This window comes from Schistocerca nitens, chromosome 12, assembly GCF_023898315.1.
Source record: "Schistocerca nitens isolate TAMUIC-IGC-003100 chromosome 12, iqSchNite1.1, whole genome shotgun sequence".
NCBI lineage: Eukaryota > Metazoa > Arthropoda > Insecta > Orthoptera > Acrididae > Schistocerca > Schistocerca nitens.
In genome coordinates, this window is record NC_064625.1 from 107,853,885 (window position 1) to 107,876,208 (window position 22,324).

At 45.1% G+C, this 22,324-nt stretch overlaps 1 protein-coding gene across 1 annotated transcript; it reads right to left on the reverse strand.

Moving 5' to 3' along the window:
- Window positions 1–4,254: 4,254 nt before the first annotated feature.
- On the reverse strand, window positions 4,255–21,820 carry LOC126215185 (uncharacterized). Its single transcript, XM_049941854.1, has 2 exons — window positions 21,747–21,820; window positions 4,255–6,260 (listed from the first exon to the last, which is right to left on the reverse strand). The coding sequence occupies exons 1-2, from the start codon at window positions 21,756–21,758 to the stop codon at window positions 5,025–5,027; spliced, it is 1,248 nt and encodes a 415-aa protein (XP_049797811.1). The 5' UTR covers window positions 21,759–21,820; the 3' UTR covers window positions 4,255–5,024.
- Between the last annotated feature and the right edge of the window lie 504 nt (window positions 21,821–22,324).

Here is a 22,324-nt window from a genome sequence, read left to right on the forward strand (position 1 = left end):
CGTACGACACAAGGAGCACTCTCATGGTTATCTCACGCACTCTGACTGCAAATGTGTGCGTCAGTCTGGTGATTCGACCGGTTGTGCATAAACAGCATTCCAGGTTGTGTTTTCCAACAGGATAACGCTTGTCCACGCATCGCTGTTGTAGCCCAACACGCTATGCAGAGTGTTGAGATGTTGCGATGGCCGGCCCGATCACCAGATCTGTCTCCAGTCAAACACATCTGACATAACATCAAACGGCAAATCCAGTATCATGCACAAAGAGCATTAACCGTCCCTGTATTGGCCGACTAAGTGCAAGTCATGGAACTCCAGCCCACAAACCGTGAAGTGGCATCTGTACAACACATGCAGACACGTAGGCATGCTTGCATTCAACACTCTGGCGGTTACACCAGTTATTAATGTCCGCGCGGTCTTAGGCACTTTGCCATGGTTCGCGCAGCTGCCCTCCCCTCCCTCCCTCCCTCCCTCCCTCCCTCCCTCGTTGGTGGTTCCAGTCCTCCCACGGGCATGGGTGTTTGTTGTCCTTAGCGTAACTTAATTTAAGTTAGATTAAGTAGTGTGTAAGCCTAGCGACCGATAACCACAGCAGTTTGGTCCAATAGGAACTTACGACTACCACCAGCATCGCTTATCTCGCCTGGCGATGACCATGTGACCCTGCAATGTAATAATTTGACTATGCTACCTAGACAAATACATTCCCATAATTTCATTACTCTACATTAATTATTTTTTGATGTTGCGATTTTTTCAGTCTTTTTTTTCCCAATACAACTAATCATTTTTTACTTTTTTTACATTTTTCTTGTCTGATAATTTTACGCTATTTATCGGATTGCATTCTTCATTTTATTGCAGTCAAAACAAAAAGGAGATTATTGTTATTCATATCCTTACAAATTTTGGACAATGAACGTGTAGGACTAATCTTCGTACATCCATAATTGAAACGGACGACTTGGGACGTCAGCTACTATAATATATGTTAAAAAATGACGAAATTCCTCCCGCTGTATTAAGGTGTTGGTTTTATTGGCAACTAGTTTCGACGTTGTTACAACAAGTTGTCTTAGTTACGATCTTTGAACCATTAGTTTTAACTTCAGCCGGCCGGTGTGGACGAGCGGTTCTAAGCGCTACAGCCTGGAACCGCGCTGCTGCTACGGTCGCATGTTCGAATCCTGCCTCGGGCATGGATGTGTGTGATGTCCTTAGGTTCGTTAGGTTTAAGTAGTTCTAAGTTCTAGGGGACTGATGACCTCAGATGTTAAGTCCCATAGTGCTCAGAGCCATTTTTAACTTCATATCAGTTACTACCTGCCTTCCGCATGAAACAAGCCTATCTCACCACTGACTACTAGTGTTAGACACATACGGTTGCTGTCAACAAGTATGGCCTTGAAGATGATGATGTAACAACATCGACACTAGTTGCCAATAAAACCAACACATTAACACAGCTGGAGGAATTTCGTCATTTTTTAACGTGCAGGATTAATGTTTGCGTTGTACTAACACTACTCTTTTCATGAGTTATTTCTGGTTGGTGACTCGAATTTTCCACTATTTGTGCAAACTATTTTATATGTTGATAGCACATCCTTGATTATACCCTTAATCTATTACTTCGTCACTGGTTTCTTCCTACTTCTAATATGTATCCTTTGCATCATTCATTTAATACTACGTACGACATTTTATGTATTTGTCTGTCTTGTGATTTTTGCTTATTGGATCTGAAGATGACTCTGTTAAGGTGTCGAAACTGGTACCGTAAATAGAAAGGTATAAGTATAACGGCTTCTGGAATATTGTTTTTACGATTCATCGACCAGCAAGATATTCATGTCACGGAAGTTTTCAGCACTTGTCATCAATGCCCGTACACGTTCAGAAATCCAAGGTGTGATCCAAATGCAATGTGAGCCATCCATCTTTCCCATGCCAGTCATTTTTGTTTGCTTAGAACTGCACAATATTAGTCTTTCTAAGCGTAAGTGTTAAGTGGTTCGCTGTGAAACACTTTTCAGCTCGTCCGTTGTTTCCCTGTATTTATCTTGTGTGGATGCGTTTGGGCCCTTGATAAGTATTCTGGTATCGTCACTAAGCGTCACAGTTCTTGAAGAGCATTCCATTGTCTTTGGTAAATCGTATTTTTGGAAGAGAACAGGAACAGGCCAAATAATAAACATGGCGGGCACCATATTTCATGTTTCCCCACTGTGAATATAGTCATAATCCTGTCGTGTCCTATGCCCTATGCTAACTCGACGCTTTGATTTCTATTATTAATACTCTATCCACTTGAGAGGAGTGATAACAATTACAGTATCATGTTGCTCAGCGGCGAGATGCAAGTGGACACAACTTCGGCGACTTGCGTGTCCCTGATGCCGAGCTCATAGGATTTTTCGTTTTAGAAAAAAAGTCCGGTAGTACGAAATCTGCAAGAGGTTCGAAATTCTGACAAAAAGAGGAGTAAGCTACAGGGAAACAGCCTGCAGTATGTACAAGAACCTAGAGGGAGCATTAAGGTTTGAAGACAAAGAACGAGGCACTCTGATTAAAAAGATTATAAGACAGGGTGCTACAGAAGAATGCTGAAGATTAGATGGATACATCACATAGCTAATGAGGAAGTATTGAATAGAATTGGGGAGAATAGGAGTTTGTGGCACAACTTGACTAGAAGAAGGGCTCGGTTGGTAGGACATGTTCTGAGGCATCAAGAACAATTTAGTATTTGGGGGCAGCGTGGAGGGTAAAAATCGTAGAGGGATACCAGGAGATGAATACACTAAGCAGATCCAGAAGGATGTACGCTGCAGTACGTACTGGGAGATGAAGCAGCTTGCACAGGATAGAGTAACATGGAGAGCTGCACCACACCAGTCTCAGAACTGAAGACCACAACAATAAAAACAAGACAGGGTTGGAGTCTTTCACCCCTGCTGTACGAGCTATAAGTCGAGGAAGCAATGAAGGAAATAAAACAAAGGTTCAAGAGTGAGATTAAAATTCAAGGTGAAAGGATACGAATAATAAGATTCGCGGATATCATTACTATTCGTAGAAAAAGTGAAGAACAATTACAATGGAATCAACATCTAACGAATACAGATTATGGATTGACAAAACCGGAAAAAGCCAAAACTAATGAAAAGTAGATGAAATGAGAGTAGCGAGAAACTTGTCAAAACCGGTGCTGAACAAGTAGTCGAAGTTGATGAATTCTGCTACCTGGGAAGCAAAATAACCCATGACGGACGAAGCAAAGAGGATACAAAATGCAACGTAGCACTGGCAAAAAGGGCATTCCTGGCCAAGAGAAGTCTACTAGTATCAAAGATAGGCCTTAGTGTGAGGAAGAAATTTCTGAGATTATTCGTTTGAATCACAGCATTGTATAGCAGTGAAACATGGACAGTGAGAAAACCGGAACAGAAGAGAATCGAAGCGCTTGAGACGTGGTGCTACAGATGAATGACGAAAATCAGGTGATCTGATAAGATAAAAAATAAGTAAGTTCTCAATAGAATCAGCGAAGAAAGGAACATATGGAAAACAATGACAAGATGGGCGCAGGGTGATAGGACATAAGACATTAGGTAATAACTTCAATGGTACTAAACGGAGCTGTAGAGGCACTGTGGAGAAAGACAATTGGAATATATCCAGCAAATAACTGAGGATGTAGGGTGCAAGCTCTACTCTGAGATGAAGAGGTAAGCGAAAGATAGAAATTCCTGGGGAGGAGGGAACGGAAAAAACAGTTGTGGCCTATGCCTCGATTACCCGTAGTGACAGTACGTCTCGATCATGATTAGATGGATTGTTACAGATTTTTCTTGCGACATACTCACCCAGAAAAGAAGAACGTATTAAATCATTATCTATATGTTTCCTTTATTGTACTCTATAGAAATGAAAGTGACTGAGTAATACCATTGATCAGGCGAAACAGAAAAGCAAACATGACCGCATTCAATAAATTTAATTTGTAAGAAGAGCGATACTTTACGGGCTATTGAGAATCACAATTTAATTTTTGTACTTAACATATTTAAACCCTCTTTCTCAGTCTTCAAATCTATGTTGGGTGTAGTACAACACAATAGACCTATGTAACTGATGATATTAATTAATGCGATGTAAGTGGACAAGCGTCTTATCAGAAAAGATCTAAGGAAGTGCATGTGAAACTTACAGGAAAGTAAATGGAATTTAGGCGAGAGCAGAAAATTTGAGAAAAATATTCTTTATTTTTTATTTATTTTTGCAGTACAAAAATAGTTGTGAACATATAAACAAGACTTATCACAAAATGAAATGGTGTACGTCAAGCAGACACTTTGACATATGACTGGAAACTATACATAATGCAAACGCATATTTGTACCGTTCTGTTACACAGTGACTCTTCTTGTTTGCAGTTCTCTAAGGCGCATTCAAGGAAGCTTTAGCAATGTGGTTTCTGGTAACTAGGATGCTCTGGCATTATCCTCCGAGGGACGCTTACTTCGTTTGGACTTGCCCTTCACAGAGCCTCTTCGTATGAAGTTCTCTGTAATGTGCTGGGCAATCCTTTTTTGAGCAACGTTTACTACACTCAAGTTGGAGGGTTGACAACTAATAGTCAGAAGGAGACAATATTTCCTCCTGATAACAAATTTCAGTAACTGTGATGATAAGGTGAAGGAAAATTCCATTGAGAGTCACATGGTAGCCAGCGGTACAGTTATATGCAGTTGCGAATACATAAAAAAATGTGGTGCGTGGGAGTTGAGTGTGAGCGACGACTCAAGGAGCAGGATCAGCAGCGAGGAATGATGATCAGTTGGACCTCAGTGATGACGTCAGCTGTTGTTCAGGGAGTGGAATCACAGGACAGACGACTGATGATGATGGTGTTTCAGATGGTACTTCGAGACTGTCGGCGCGGTTAATGATCTACGATGTTGGCGAAGGAGACGAACTCCATGGTGGTAACTTCAGAACATCAACAGTCTGCCTTAATGGTGGTAGCCTCCACTGTAGGCGCCTCCACTGTAGCCGCCAAATCCACCTCCGTAGCCCCCTAATCCACCTCCGTATCCACCTCCTAGACCTTCACCGCCATAGTGAGACTTGATCGGGACCGCCACAGGGACCTTCACGGGAACTGGGTAGGGCCTTTCTACTGGGACCTTTACTGGTACTGGGTAGGGTTTGTCAACAGGCACAGGGTAGGGCTTGTCAACTGGGTAAGGGACTGGCTTGGGCACATCGACAGGGTAGGGCCTGTCAACAGGTACCTTGACCGGGTAGGCTACGGGCTTCTCGACTGGGTAGGGAAATGGCTTCTCGACTGGGTAGGGCACTGGTTTCTCTACAGGTACTGGGTAGGGTTTGGGGACATCCACCGGGTAAGGACGGTCCACGGGAACCTTCACTGGTACGGGGTAGGGCTTCTCGACAGTGTAGGGTACAGGTACTGGCTTCTCCACTGGGTAGGGCTGTGGGACGTGCACCGGGTATGGCCTGTCGACGGGGACCTTGACGTGGACGGGATAAGGGCGGTCGACGGGCACTTCCACCGGTACCTTGACGTGGACAGTGTATGGCTGTGGTACGGGGACCTTTACTTCGACCGGGTAGGGCTCTGGCACCGGGACCTTCTTCTCGACGACGACGGCGTAGGGCTTGGGGACGTGGACGGGATAGGGCTGGGGCACCGGGACCTTGACTTCCACGGGGTAGGGCACGTGCCTCTCGACGGGCACATGGACGGTGTAGGGTCGGTCCACCGGCACCTTCACCGGTACTGGGAAAGGCTTCTCCACCGGGTAAGGGACTGGCTTCTCGACCGGTACGGGGTAAGGCCTGTCGACGGGGACCTTGACTTCGACGGGGAACGGCTTGGCCACGGGGTAGGGGACGGGCTTGTCAACGGGCACGTGGACGGTGTACGGCTGTGGCACGGGGATGCCGACCTTCTGGGTGACTGTGACGGTCTTGACGTGGCCGTGGCCTCCGTAGCTGCCGCCGAAACCGCCGCCCCCGAAGAGCCCGTGGCCGCCTCCCAGGTAGCCGATGCCCAGCCCGGAGCCGTAGCCGCCCCCGTAGCCCAGGTCGAAGAGGCCGCGCTTCTTCTGGGTCCTGCTGATCTCCTCCTCAGCCTGCTTCGTCCTGTGGTCCTCCTTGGCCGCCGGGGAGTCTTTCGCCGCCACCGTTGCCGCGAGGGCGACGGTAAGCAGGGCCAACAGCGTCTGCGGGCAATGAAGTCGTGTCAGCCAGCGGAAAAATATGCAGTCTACATTTTATCATAAGGCTCACAAGAGCAGGAGAACTTCTGTAGAGTTTGGAAGGTAGGAGACGAGGTACTGGCAGAAGTAGAGCTGTGAGGACGGGGCGTGAGTCGTTCTTGGATAGCTCAGTTGGTAGAGCACTTACCCGCGAAAGGCAAATGTCCCGAATCCGACTCTCGGTCTGGCACACAGTTTTAATCTGCCAGGAAGTTTCATATCAGCGCACACTCCGCTGCAGAGTGAAAATCTCATTCAAGAGCTGTTGTGTGATGTCCTTAGTTAGGTTCTGAGTTCTAGGGGACTGATGACCATAGCTGTTAAGTCCCATAGTGCTCAGAGCCATTTAGACCATTAAAGAGCACTCTAGTTGACACCACTTGAGCAGTGTACAGCTGGACAGTCTAAACTAGAGGTGCCAAGCGACCATAATGCGTGCATCATGTAGAGAGTTGCAGCTGTTGCTGACCACGTCGGTGAGGTTGTGCACAAAAACGGATAAAGTGGAAACTGCTGTCATCACATAGCCTACTAACTACTATCTTCCAAAAAGAAAGCAATACATGGTGGATAATAATTCTGAAAGTGTGAAATATTTCAACGATTGGAAAAAATTCACGAAAGAAGCCCCCAGCATGCCTTATTAGGCTGATAGTTCGGCAATGTTCACACCTGTCCTCTCTTGCCTGCTCTGGAAGACGAATTGTTGCATACTTCTTGAGATCTTGAGGGTATTTCGTTTGTATTATCTCGTATCTTGCACACATGACGGAATACAGGGTGCCCGGAAAATAATGACCCGATTGTAAATAGAATTATTTATTACGAAGAAAGGCTTAACATCAGAAAATTCCATACTAAATTACTCAGAAAAGACAGAAGTTTATAAAAATCCATCCTAAATGCTCAATATGTCCTCCATTGGCTGCACAGACGACATCTAGCCGATATCCGAATTCACCCCAAACAGAGCGTAAGGTGTCTTCAAATGGTTCAAATGGCTCTGAGCACTGTGGGACTTAACATCTGAGGTCATGTCCCCTAGACTTAGAACTACTTAAACCTAACTTAACCTAAGGACATCACACACATCCTTGCCCGAGGAAGGATTTGAACCTGCGACCGTAGCAGCAGCGCGGTTCCTGACTAAAGCGCCTAGAGCCACTCATCCACAGCGGCCGACAAGGTGTCACTGAAGTTACAGCAGCTTATATTCTGGTTTTTAGTTCATCAGTGTCACGAAGTAAGCCACGAACGTAAACACGTTGTTTAACATATCCCCACAGGAAGAAATCACTGGCTTTCCACCTAGGGAGGTGGCGCAGAGGTTAGCAAACTGAACTCGCATACTGGAGGACGATTGTTCAAACCCCCGTCCGACCATGCTCATATAGTTTTCTGTGATTTCCCTAAATCGCTTCAGGCAAATACGGGGATGGTTCCTTTGAAAGGGCACGGCCGACTTCCTTCCCCATCCTACCCTATTCCGATGGACCGATGTCTTCGTTGTTTGGTCCCTTCCGCCGAATCAATCAACCAACCAATCAATAAAGGATCGGTTTCGTGATGTCATCTCACATCTTCAGGTGTACATCTACAAGACAGAAAACGTAAGTCGACATTATGTTAAGAAAAAGATACCTATGCAAATAGTCTATCCTGTATGACAACCGCTATGAAATGCTCACTCGTCAGTAAAACATTTGCGCCCTGATATGGGAAGGAGTGAACGTTCTGAAACCAAATACTGTACCCGTTACAAGCAGGGCATTATGCACTACTGGCCACTAAAATTGCTACCCCACGAAGATGACGTGCTACAGGCGCGAAATTTAACCGACAGGAAGACGATGCTGTGACATGCAAATGATTAGCTTTTCAGAGCATTCACACAAGGTTGGCGCCGGTGGCGACACCTACAATGTGTTGACATGAGGAAAGTTTCCAACCGATTTCTCATACACAAACAGCAGTTGACCGGCGTTGCCTGGTGAAACGTTGTTGTGATGCCTCGTGTAAGGAGGAGAAATGCGTACCATCACGTTTCCGACTTTGATAAAGGTCGGACTGTAGCCTATCGCGATTGCGGTTTATCGTATCGCTACATTGCTGCTCGCGTTGGTCGAGATCCAATGGCTGTTAGCAGAATATGTAATCGGTGGGTTCAGGAGGGTAATACGGAACGCAGTGCTGGATCACAACGGCCTCGTATCACTAGCAGTCGAGATGACAGGCGTATCACCCAGCGTGATGGTATGGGGTGCCATTGGTTACACGTCTCGGTCACCTCTTGTTCGCACTGACGGTACTTTGAACAATGGACGTTACATTTCAGATGTGTTACGACCCGTGGTTCTACCGTTCATTCGATCCCTGCGAAACCTTACATTTCAGCAGGATAATGCACGACCGCATGTTGCAGGTCCTGTACGGGCCTTTCTGAATACAGAAATTGTTCGACTGTTGCCCTGGCCAGCACATTCTCCAGATCTCTCACCAATTGAAAAGGTCTGGTCAATGGTGGCCGAGCAACTGGCTCGTCACAATACGCCAGTCACTGCTCTTGATGAACTGTGGTATCGTGTTGAAGCTGCATGGGCAGCTGTACCTGTACACGCCATCCAAGCTCTGTTTGACTCAATGCGCAGGCGTATCAAGGCCGTTATTACGGCCAGAGGTGTTGTTCTGGGTACTGATTTCTCAGTTTCTATGCACCCAAATTGCGCGAAAATGTGCTGACATGTCAGTTGTAGTATAATATATTTGTCCAATGAATACCCGTTTATCATCTGCATTTCTTCTTGGTGTAGCAATTTTAATGGCCTGTAGTGTAGTGCTATCGACCTGTTAAAAAACAGACAAGTTAAAAGCGGGGGGCCTCAGCCATTCTCTAGATATTTGGATACCCCGAAATGTTTGTAACTTTCCCCGCTATATGTATGGTTTCACTAGTGCCCTCAGAGACACACCCAATATGGCCCTGCACGGCCAGTCGATTTGAGGATTGCTGTCGATCGCTTCCCGGTATAACGTGAGCTTTTTTAATCGCGTTCTTTCATTGTTGCGCCGGCCGAAGTGGCCGTGCGGTTAAAGGCGCTGCAGTCTGGAACCGCAAGACCGCTACGGTCGCAGGTTCGAATCCTGCCTCGGGCATGGATGTTTGTGATGTCCTTAGGTTAGTTAGGTTTAACTAGTTCTAAGTTCTAGGGGACTAATGACCTCAGCAGTTGAGTCCCATAGTGCTCAGAGCCATTTGAACCATTTTTTCATTGTTGCTAGTTAGGGCTTTTTCCCTTCCCATGTTTTCCTATTTTGCTCTTTTCACAGTGCGTAAACGCGCTTTTTACATGCCAATTTCTCATCTGGTCAGTTTGAACTATCACGTCTGTTCATTATAGGTGACAGTATTTTATTTTGACATTGAGTCCCTCTTCTTCCCGTATCAGTGCGTAAATGTTTTACTGGCGTGTGAGTATTCCATATTGGTTGTCATACAGCAAAGATCAATAGGAGAGGTATGTGTTTCTTTTTTTTAACGTAATGTCAATTGCACGTTTCCTATCTTGTACACCTGATGATGTGATTTGGCATCGCGAAAGCAGGAAAGCAGTCGTGTTCCTCTAAAAAGTTCATATATAGTCAGAAACACTGCATTGTGAAATGTAGGTAGACGTTGATATTTCAGCGGAAGAGATATTTCGCTTCAGACAGTTGCCGCTCCCGAACGTCGTCAGTGCTCTCCACCACACCACCCCTCCCCCCTACCACCCTTCGCCGTCACTCCCTCATCCCCCTCCCTCATTGCACGATTCCGCGCCTGCGCAAACCTCCGGCCCGTGGCTAACCCGCTTGTTGCCGCTGCTGACCGCACATCCCCCCCTGTGCTCGGCCCTAATGGGGCCCTTAGGCAGAACGCGCCGACCGCCGATCTTTCTCGCCTAACGGGCCGAGCAATTACGGAAGCGAGATTCTCGCCCTAGTTCGCCGTCTAATTACATCATCAGCCGACACTCCTGCCAAAGTTGGCTGCTACTTACAAATCCATCAAATTACGTTAGTTCCACACTATGTTAACAGCATTACCTGTTACATCTACAGTTATGTCTACACTCCGCAAGCCACCTTGCGGTGCTTAGTGGTGGGTATATAAAATGGCTTTTATCTTAATACTATGAATATTTATACAGGGTATTACAAAAAGGTACGGCCAAACTTTCAGGAAACATTCCTCACACACAAAGAAAGAAAATATGTTATGTGGACATGTGTCCGGAAACGCTTGCTTTCCATGTTAGAGCTCATTTTATTACTTCTCTTCAAATCACATTAATCATGGAATGGAAACACACAGCAACAGAACGTACCAGCGTGACTTCAAACACTTTGTTACAGGAAATGTTCAAAATGTCCTCCGTTAGCGAGGATACATGCATCCACCCTCCGTCGCATGGAATCCCTGATGCGCTGATGCAGCCCTGGAGAATGGCGTATTGTATCACAGCCGTCCACAATACGAGCACGAAGGGTCTCTACATTTGGTACCGGCGTTGCGTAGACAAGAGCTTTCAAATGCCCCCATAAATGAAAGTCCAGAGGGTTGAGGTCAGGAGAGCGTGGAGGCCATGGAAATGGTCCGCCTCTACCAATCCATCCGTCACCGAATCTGTTGTTGAGAAGCGTACGAACACTTCGACTGAAATGTGCAGGAGCTCCATCGTGCATGAACCACATGTTGTGTCGTACTTGTAAAGACACATGTTCTAGCAGCACAGGTAGAGTATCCCGTATGAAATCATGATAACGTGCTCCATTGAGCGTAGGTGGAAGAAACTAAAATGAGCTCTAACATGGAAATTAAGCGTTTTTCGGACACATGTCCTCATAACATCTTTTCTTTATTTGTGTATGAGGAATGTTTCCTGAAAGTTTGGCCGTACCTTTTTATAACACTATATATATATATATATATATATATATATATATATATATATATATATATATATATATATATATATATAATTGATTTTTGATTGAGATTTTTACTTTAAGTCCTAACTGGTACCTGAATTTTGGTTACTGCCTCCTTGAATGATCGGCTTCTGCACCAGATGGTGCCGTATTACAGTTAGGAGGAAGTTATTGTTCCTTAAGGTTTAAAATACGATTCTGTTAGTTACTTGGCCGTATTGCGGATAGCTTTGAGCCCAAGTTTTCGTAGCTTTTCGTACCTAAGGGACCGCTGTTGTAAGTAAATAAGATCAAACAGCAGTCTGCTTTTCGTGAGAAAAGGAGATTGCTTGGCACACAAACTTCCTTCAGACTACTCGTCCTGCTACATCAAAATTGGTCAGTGGAGTTCAGCACCATACTATTGTACAAGAACATAATCCAGTTACTGTAATTAACAAATTATGAGAGTTTGTTACTTATTGAATGAAAACTATAGAGAATGCATTTCTTTTCCTATATTTTAGTGAACTTTGTACACTTACAATTCTGTCGATTGACAGACTGCGACGACAATGAAGTTCACCTCCTTTTCCAAAAACAAGATATTTCTATTCTTCACTTCCAGAAAATTTGTATACATAAATGTTTGACAACTCTTACACATACTTTACTCGGTTTTATCACTAAAATATCAATTTTCATTAACTGTAACAATACGTTCTGAGCGACGGCCTAGCAATACGTCCTCTTTTTTTAAATTTTTTTTTAGTCCATACTCAAAGATTCACGACTACTATCGTTGTGGGGATTACGTGCTAAAGAGTTTCTCGCTGTCCAGTTGCGCTTCACTTCACTTCAAGTACTTCTTGAATCACATTTCCGTATACGGTAGTTACATACATTACTGAGCTTCTCAGAATAAAATCAGGCACAAATTAGTTTAAAAAAAAAGCAGTGAGGCACACATAACATTACAGGTACTCAAGGTACCACTGGGGTTTCCCCCTTCTCTCTTCCATTAGCAAATGGCAGTGTGCAAACAATGATTGTCGGTAGCTGGGCGTTGGATCTCATTGACTGAACCTAGGTGCCCAGCGAAGACGCGTCTGGAGATTGCCCGGACAGTGGTGAGATACCAACCACATTGTCGTTCGCTATACGCCCCGAGAACCAGGAGTGAACCGTGCGACTGCTACGGTCGCAGGTTCGAATCCTGCCTCGGGCATGGATGTGTGTGATGTCCTTAGGTTAGTTAGGTTTAAGTAGTTCTAAGTTCTAGGGGACTGATAACCACAGCAGTTGAGTCCCATAGTGCTCAGAGCCATTTGAACCATTTTTGAACCAGGAGTGATGCTCTGGGCCGCCATTCCATTACATAGCGTTACCCGTTTGGTTATAATCAGCGGCGCCTTTGCATCACGGCAGTACCTCGACGATATTATATGCGTTTTCTTGCCCGTCATGGCAAGCCATCTTTGGTTTACATTTCAGCAAGATAATGGCCGTCCGCACGCGGGAGAGTTTCTATTGCCTGCCTCCGTTCTTATCAGATCCTACCTTGCCCACCAAGGTCGCCGGATATTTCCACAATAGTTGAACATATGGAGCCAGCGGTCTTGCCGCAGTGGTAACACCGGTTCCCGTCAGATCACCGAATTTAAGCGCTGTCGGGCTGGGATAGCGTTTGTATGGGTGACCATCCAGTCTGTCGAGCGCTGTTGGCAATCAGGGTGCATTCAGCCCTTGACTGAGAAGTAGCTGTTCAGGTCTCGTAAACTGACATACGGTTGGGAGAGCGGTGTGCTGATGACATGCCCCTCCATATCCGCATCCAGCGACGCCTGTGGGCTGAGGATGACACGGCGGCCGGTCGGTGCGGTTGGGCCTTCCAAGGCCTGTTGGGACGGTGTTTAATTTTTTAGTGAACATCTGGAGTATTATGGGTAGAGCCCTCCAACCAGCTCGGAATTTTGACTATATACCGCGCCAATTATGCAGAATTTGGCACTGTATTCCTCAGGACGACACCCAATAACTCTTTGGATCAACACCAAAGCAAATAACTGCTTGCATAAGGACCAAAGGTGGACCAATCCGTTATTGTTCTGCCCAGTCTGTGGAGCTCTTTCTCTTGAATAAACCATCCAATTTTTCTGAAATTGTAACCATTGGTCTGTACATCTACCGATTTCCACGTCAGTCGAATGATTCAGGAGAGAAGACATGAGAAACTACGAGATGCGTGTAAGACTGCCCCATCATGCTTGACGTTTAATTGTATTACTTCTGTGCTACTAACTGTGTTCGCAAGAAATTTCGCAGGCTGTATCCACATATGCCGCTCAAAGTACCTACACAAGTATATCATTGAACGACACGTAGTTGAAGTGACATGACGTTATAAACACGGAGATGTTTGGAGAAAAATGCCGCATCATGCATGAAGTTTTAATACATTTTTTCTCTGTCACTAAGAGACTCTACAGTCGAGTCAGCTTCAAGAAATTGTTGACACCTGGCAGGGCTTTTGAAAGCTTTAAACTGCGAAGCGCAAACTGTTCTAGGCGAAAATAATAGCCGCCTATAAAGCTATAACGAGGCGTTGCCATAGAGACGATTACAAAACAGAGCTGTAGACACGCGAAACAGCTGCGCTCAGCGTTCATGAAATGTACGGCATCATGTTACACCGAGTCTACTGCATAATTTCACGAATACGATGGAAACGAAATTTTTTCGATATCACACTACAAACGAAGCTCTTTCCTTTTGTTTCTAATAGAAAAATGACTAACTGAATACCCGTTCCAGGCCGTGTTTGTCAGCTAGTAAACTACTGTATAAAAGAAAAGTAGTGATGTGGACCGTATCAAGATCAGTGATCGCTTTCAGCCGATGTAATTTCTAAGGCGCTATGACTGAAGTTAATCATTAATTTGAAATGTACATCTGGCCGAATGAACCAAACTGCCTTCCAGATGAAGTTGGAACCTGGCCTATGATATTACGCAAGATGGGCCAACGTTGTTGTTGTTGTGGTCTTCAGTCCTCGGACTGGTTTGATGCAGCTCTCCATGCTACTCTATCCTGTGCAAGCTTCTTCATCTCCCAGTACCTACTGCAACCTACATCCTTCTGAATCTGCTTAGTGTATTCATCTCTTGGTCTCCCTCTACGATTTTTACCCTCCACGCTGCCCTCCAGTACTAAATTGGTGATCCCTTGATGCCTCAGAACAAGTCCTACCAACCGATCCCTTCTTCTAGTCAAGTTGTGCCACAAGCTCCTCTTCTCCCCAATTCTATTGAATACCTCCTCATTAGTTATGTGATCTACCCATCTAATCTTCAGCATTCTTCTGTAGCACCACATTTCGAAAGCTTCTATTCTCTTCTTGTCCAAACTAGTTATCGTCCATGTTTCACTTCCATACGTGGCTACACTCCATACAAATGCTTTCAGAAACGACTTCCTGACACTTAAATCAACGTAACAGAGGCGAAATTCCGTTCCGTTCGTACCAGCGCTCGCGGCGCCATCTCCGCGCCATTCCCGAAACTCCTTGCATCGAGATAGCGGACTCACGGGAGCGTGGCGGCCTTTTAAACATTGTTGTTGTCTGGAGAGGATCTTGGGCAACAAAGCGAGGCGACGGCCAGCCCAATTAACAGGGGGGGGGGGGGGGGGGAGGAGAGCTCTGGAAAGCGGTTGCGTGCTGCGCTGTCCAGCGGAAACTACTGGAGAGCGGCTTTCTCCGTCCTCCAAGCGTGCGTGTCCAGAAAGTACGCCACCTGTTCCTCCCACCATATGGAGCGGCCGTTCGGTGCTTATGTCGCTGGACCGTGACGCGCGGAAAAACCGGCCCATACGAGCCCATGCGGCCAATCTGAGAGATTACGCTTCTTTCCACTGCGAGTCCAGAATCGACAACAGTTTAGGTAATTTTAATTATTCTGCGTATACCGTACAGGGTGCGTTATGTACCTCGACCGCTCCGAAATGACTTTTTGTCCATAAGCAAAATAAAAAAATCTGTCAATCAAATGTTGTTTAGCTATCGGGGGAGGGGGGACATTAATTAGGGTAATTGCCTCTCTTGTAATTTTGTTCTTTACGAAAATACGAATAGCAGTACGTCTCTTTGAAAGAGCACATTACAGTTTTTATTCCGTAATCACTTTGCTCTCATCAAGACCTTTTGAATAACGTATATATCGTAGAGAAAAGTGTCCAAAACCGTCAGCCACTTCGTTTTCGGTTTTTAATAATAGAAGTTATATTTTAAAACAATATGATGATAAGCACAATTTATATTTTACTCATAGAAAATATCTTTGAAAATTATTCCCCCCCCCCTCAAAAAAAAAAATTACTCTTGCTAACCTTATACATAGGAGATACGAAAACTCGATACCAAATCGACCCTCTTGTAGAAATATGTAAAATAGCACTAGACAAAACTGGAAAAAGGTATTAAATTACACAAAACATAATCTAGTTCCATTTAACATTTTGCCCGCATCTCGTGGTCGTGCGGTAGCGTTCTCGCTTCCCACGCCCGGGTTCCCGGGTTCGATTCCCGGCGGGGTCAGGGATTTTCTCTGCCTCGTGATGGCTGGTTGTTGTGTGATGTCCTTAGGTTAGTTAGGTTTAAGTAGTTCTAAGTTCTAGGGGACTGATCATAGATGTTAAGTCCCATAGTGCTCAGAGCCATTTAACATTTTCCTGAAGGTCATAGAAATTCTCTCTGGGTTCTTTGCTGAACCGAAGAGCCTTGGTTAGCTGGTTTGGTTGGTTGTTTGGGTTTTGGAAGAGGGGGACCAAACAACGAGGTCGTCGGTCATATCGGATTAAGGAAGGATGGGAAAGGCAATCGCCCGTGCCCGTTCAAAGGATCCAGCCCGGCATACGCCTGGAATGACATAGGGAAATCATGGAAAACCTAAGTCAGGATGGCCAAGAGCCTTGCTATAGGATATTCCTATAGGCTTTCTTTCTGAAATTTCTGACGTTCTAGAAAAATATTACTTTATTGCCCTAGCAGTTTCGTCTTTCAAAGGGTGTTCAGTGTTATTTCTCTCTGCCATTTGCACTGTAATTTTTCCACAAGTTTTTCGTGTTGGACAGCCTCGTAAGTGTTTTTGGACGTTTTACTGTTTACTGGCCTCCTTCCAACCCATGTTATGTTTCCCAACTGCTTCAGTGCTTTAGTAAGTTTAGAACAACTCCACGTTCTTTGATCAGCCTTCCCCATTATCCTCTTCGAATCTCCAATGGAGGGTGTACTAAAACAGGGATACTTTAAACACAGACAGTAACCGGTGCGGTTTACGCAACTGAAGGTGCTCCAGTTTCCGCAAGTACAGCCTACATTCTGTTCACCAAATAAATTTTTATTGAAACATCTCAACAAAACGATTTACAAAGAAACGTTAAACTTAAACCTAACTACTCGAGAACACATTTAGGTTAAACGGTTTAGAGGAGAGGTTCTAGGAGAAGTAACGAGAAACGTAGCAAAACGTAAAAATTTTTTCCATTGTCAAAACATGCAATGGCTGACTGATAAGCAACAAGTGAAGCAGGCGACCTGTGCGCTCTGCTACTGGCTGGTAGAAGCTGAAAGTGCTGCTTACAATTGGTCCCACTAGAGTAGAATGCAGACTCAAGACACTAGATGGTCCGTTTTAGGCGGAGGGGGAGTACGGTTCTGGGCACTTTCTTCTGCCATTCACATAAGCACGACGTTGAAAATGTAAGACGAGTGCACCTACCAGAGGTAAAGTAACTGGTCCACTTGCAACAGTCATTTTTACATTCACTCATCATATATTATGAGCCTTAAATAATACCACTTCACCATTTGGTATTTTTCATGATCTTTGCAAAGCATTGGATCGTGTACATTTTGTTACTCCCTTAGAAAAACTCAAGTTTTGTGGAATTTATGGCTTTACAATCATCTAGTCTGACACGTACTAAACGAACAGAACGAATAAGGTTGTACAGAATAATTCAGTCAATGTCGGAAATGTAGAAAAGTTTAGTGAGCGGGGAAAAAAATTATGGCGTCCCACTAGGTTCAGTTTTGGGTCCGCTCCCGTTCCTTAGATTACTGAGCTTCTCAAACAGTTCAGATACTTTTGCGCTTCATGCAATTGCTAACATGTTTTGCATATTTTCGCTCAGTAACGTCTTCTGGAGTAATTTTCTGCGGTAACTCATCACTTAGAAAGTATTGATTGCGCAAAAGCGAGCAGTGACAATAATATGTGGTGTTCACCCATGGACGTCATGTGGGTACCTCTTCGAGGCCGTCACAATACATATTTTCGGTAATGAAATTCGTCATAAATAACGTCACAGTTTGAGACGAACAGTGACGTCCACACCTACAAAGCTAAAGGCAAAAAATGACCTTCATTACACACTGTTAAAGCTGTTAGTGGCTGAGAAAGGAGTTCAACATGCAGCAACAAAAATTTTTGATCATATACCCATTGACATAAAGTTTCTGACCGATAGCGAAGAAAGTTTTAAATCAAATTTAAAATCATTTCTTGTGAACAACTTCTATTCCATTCAAGAATTTCTACATGAAAACTGACAGATATTAAAAAAGAATGTAGTTCCACGAGTAGGACTAAAAATGATTACGTGACACTTACTGGCAGATTAAAACTGCAAGCCGGACCAAAACTCGAGCTTGGGACCTTTGCCGTTCGCGGACAAGTGCTCTACCAAGGTCTCGCGAAAGGCAAACGTCCCGAGTTCGAGTCTCGCTCCAGCACACAGTTTTAATCCGCCAGGAAGTTTTATGTCAGCCTACATTCCGCTGCAGGGTGAAAGTTTGAATCTAAATAATAATGTGTTCATGAATTTTATCACTAATCATGTATACATATCCTGTAAACCGACTCGTTCCATGCCACTTCGATAAAAGATCCGTACAAATGATCTATGGAACACGTAACTAACTCACTGCTTTTCGAGCAACCTCCGTTCGTGGTAGAGTTGCATTGTGTGCTGTATAATACGTACTGATTGGAGTGCTATTTACTAGTGGTTCTTCAAACATACTAAAGTAGGGGGGGCAGCATTACGTGACTTGCAAATCGAGACACTGTGTCCACTTCTCATATAGTTACAGATGTTGTGTCAACACAGGATTCTGGCGGAAGCGTGCCTGTTTTGAAAACATGGCTGCTACGTGGGGACTTCTCGAGTGTGGGAAACCAGCACACTGAAACAGCGTGGGACGGCGCCTGTAACGTGCGGGCGCGTTTCTCAGCCATTGTCCACAGCGAAAGCGAGCCGCCTGTGAATGTTTGTAAGTACTGCTGCAAGCACACATTGCTGAGGGCGCTCTAGATCTTGACCTGTATCTACACGCTGAGAATGTCTGTCAAGGTGCGTCAGAGAGTGTGCTTTTGAATGTACCGCGTGTTAAAGAGTCCCTTGCGCTGGAAAATGGAATACGTACGAGGTTCTGCGTTGACCGCATTCAGCCTGATGTTAACCCCGTTATAGCAGCTGGAGACTCAAGATATTCCCATACCACATCTATCTAAAATCACGCTCCGCAAGCCACCTAATGGTGTGTACCGGAGGGTACTGCGCCACTAATTGTTTCCCCTTTCCCTGTTCCACTCGCGAATGGTGCGTGGGAAGAATGATAGACGGTAAGCCTCTTATTGGCTCGAATTTCTCAAATTTCCTCGTCGTCGTCATTACGTGATATGTATTTGGAAGTAATGTGTTGTCCGGGAGGTGCTGTCTCGAAATTTCATTAGCAAACCTCTCTGTGCTGCAGAATGCCTGTCATATAACGTCTACCAATGGAGTTTAATGAGCATCTCGGGAACGCTCTGGTGACGACTAGATAATCACATGACGAAACACCCCGCTCTTCATTGGATCTTCTCTACCTCTTCTACCAGTCCTACCTGGTAAGGATGCCATACTGATGAACAACACTCACCATTTCGTTGTGTAGATAATTCTTAATTTCCGAAGCCACAAAGTCCGCAGTTGCTTTACGAGTACAATTACTACAGGTTCACACCCGAACTTGAAAGTACAGAAAAATATTTGTGTACATCTACACACGTACTCTGCGTACTAGCGCAAGAGCGCGGGAAGAATTAAGTACCTTTGTTTGTGCTGCAACCAGTCTAGCCTGGTCTTCATAGCCCTACGGGAAAATGAAAAGTAGCTTCAGATTCTTTATATTGGTGTTGAAAGCTTTGTGAAAAGGTTGTCAAGGGATAACTTGCTCTTGCCAATTCAGGCTATTCAATATTTTCGTTAGCCTCTTGTGAATCAAAAGAGACCTGAGACCATTCTTGACTCCCTTATTTATATACGCTCAATATCCCATGTTGGTCCTACCTACTGTGGATGCCACAAATTTTAGAAATATTCTAATATTGGACGCATATGTGATATTACGCAAGTGAAAGTGGCATCAGACCGAAAACGTCACTTCCAAATGCAGAAATACAGGGAAAAATGTGACTGCACACAACAGTTCCAGATGTAAGCGGAAAAACAGAATATACGAACACTCGCGTTTATTTAAAAGAATAAAATCGTAAGAAAATACACATCTTTAATAGGTTTAGTAAAGCGCAGATAGAATTTAGCGATTTGAAAGACGAATTTCAGGAAAAAGGAATGTGCTACCAAAGTAAGAGAGAATTGAGGAGATATCGAGGGATAATGGTTCCAAATATTACGTTCATTTCGACAGTTGCAGCCTTCTAATGTTACAGAACCGCAGGTTCTTTCGCTTGCGCATTGTGTATGAGTACTTCGCAACGAGACAGCAGAGATAGGGCACATTTGTGGGATAGAAGAAATGCAGGAATTCTCTTAACTCTGAATCAAAATAAAACACCACGGATGAACCAAGGAAGATGTTACAAGCAGGCTACCGCAAGCGATGACGCTATAACAAGTGTACTGGTACCAAGGATCGGCCTTCATTAGGCTAAGAAATTTCTGACAATATACGAGCATAACGTTGTTATGGTAGCGAATCACAAATCGGCCGGCCGCTGTGACCGAGCGGTTCTAGGCGCTTCAGTACGGAACCGCGTGACCGCTACGGTCGCAGGTTCGAATCCTGCCTAGGGCGTGGATGTATGTGATGTCCTTAGTTAGGTTTAAGTAGTTCTAAGTTCTAGGGGACTAATGTTAAGTCCCAAAGTGCTCAGAGCCATTTGAATCAATCATGAACCAGAAAGGAAGAGAATCGATGCAGATAGGCACTTGGTGCAGGGAGTGGCAACTGACCCTTAACATAGACAAATCGAATGTATTGCGAATACATAGAAAGAAGGATCCTTTATTGTATGATTATATGATAGCGGAACAGACACTGGTAGCAGTTACTTCTGTAAAATATCTGGGAGTATGCGTACGGAACGATTTGAAGAAGAATGATCATATAGAATTAATTGTTGGTAAGGCGGGTGCCAGGTTGAGATTCATTAGGAGAGTCCTTAGAAAATGTAGTCCACCAACAAAGGAGGTGGCTTACAAAACACTCTTTCGACCTATATTTGAGTATTGCTCATCAGTGTGGGATCCGTACCAGGTCGGGTTGACAGAGGAGATAGAGAAGATCCAAAGAAGAGCGGCGCGTTTCGTCACAGGGTTATTTGGTAAGCGTGATAGCGTTACGGAGACGTTCAGCAAACTCAAGTGGCAGACTCTGCAAGAGAGGCGCTGTGCATCGCGGTGTAGCTTGCTGTCCAGGTTTCGAGAGGGTGCGTTTCTGGATGGGGTATCGAATATATTGCTTCCCCCTACTTATATCTCCCGAGGAGATCACGAGTGTAACAATAGAGAGATTCGAGCGCGCACGGGGGCTTTCCGGCAGTCATTCTTCCCGGTAACCATACACGACTGGAACAGGAAAGGGAGGTAACGAGAGTGGCACGTAAAGTGCCCTCCGCCACACACCGTTGGGTGGCTTGCGGAGTATAAAGTAGATGTAGAGGTGTGGTGCTGCAGAAGAAACCAATGGGATTGGTAAAATGAGAAATGTAGATGTTCGCCACAGAATAGGTGAAGAAAAATGATGAGTGGGAAGCACTCAGTAGAAGAAGGGACATGATGAGAGGAGCTGTGTCAAGAGTTCAGGGAATAACTTCTGTGGTAGTAGAGGGAGATGTAGAGAGTAATAACTGTAAGGGAAGACGGAGGTAGGAATACGTCCAGCAAATAACGGAGGACGCAGAGTGTAAGTGCTACTTTGAGATGGGGAGGTTGGGACAGGAGGCAATGTTGTAGATGACAACACCAAGGGAGGCAAAATAATTGTGGCTCACGAAGCTAAATAAACAGACAGCGTGTAAAATGCTGTGCACACCTTACGTCGAAAACTTTTGGGTGTACCCTCCACTAGGACGTAGCTGCGAGCAGATGGCCCAACCCGTGTTTTTTGTGGTCGGCTCGGACCGCCGTCAGCTGGGTAGACAGAATGAAACTCACCTCTCTTCGCATGACTCCTTGCGTGCGTTCGCGTCAGGTAGATATCACGGCCGAAGGAGGACGCTGCTCTGACTGCCTGACCGCTGCTCCGGCGGCGGCTTTTATAGGCGGGCAGCGCGGGGTGCGTGGCGGTGGGTGCCTGGCGCCGACCGGCCGTGGCCCGGGGGGCTTTCGCCGCGAGACGCTCCGCTGCCCGGCACCCCCTCTCCGCACGTGAGGGCCGCTTCCGGCGGGCTCTCGGCAGCGCAAACTCTGGACCGCCTGCCCTGTTTCCTCAGGCATTCGGCTCCACATGTTACGTTACTCTGTAAAATTTTTTTTGTTTGTTTAAAGACGCAGTCACATTCTTATGACACAGTCACAACCGGTTTCGGCCATACAATGAACATCTTCAGATTCTAAAACAATACAAAAGAAAATTTATATTAAAACCTAAAAGTAAGTGCAATATTTAACCAGTTGTTGTTGTTGTGGTCTTCAGTCCTGAGACTGGTTTGATGCAGCTCTCCATGCTACTCTATCCTGTGCAAGCTTCTTCATATCCCAGTACCTATTGCAGCCTACATCCTTCTGAATCT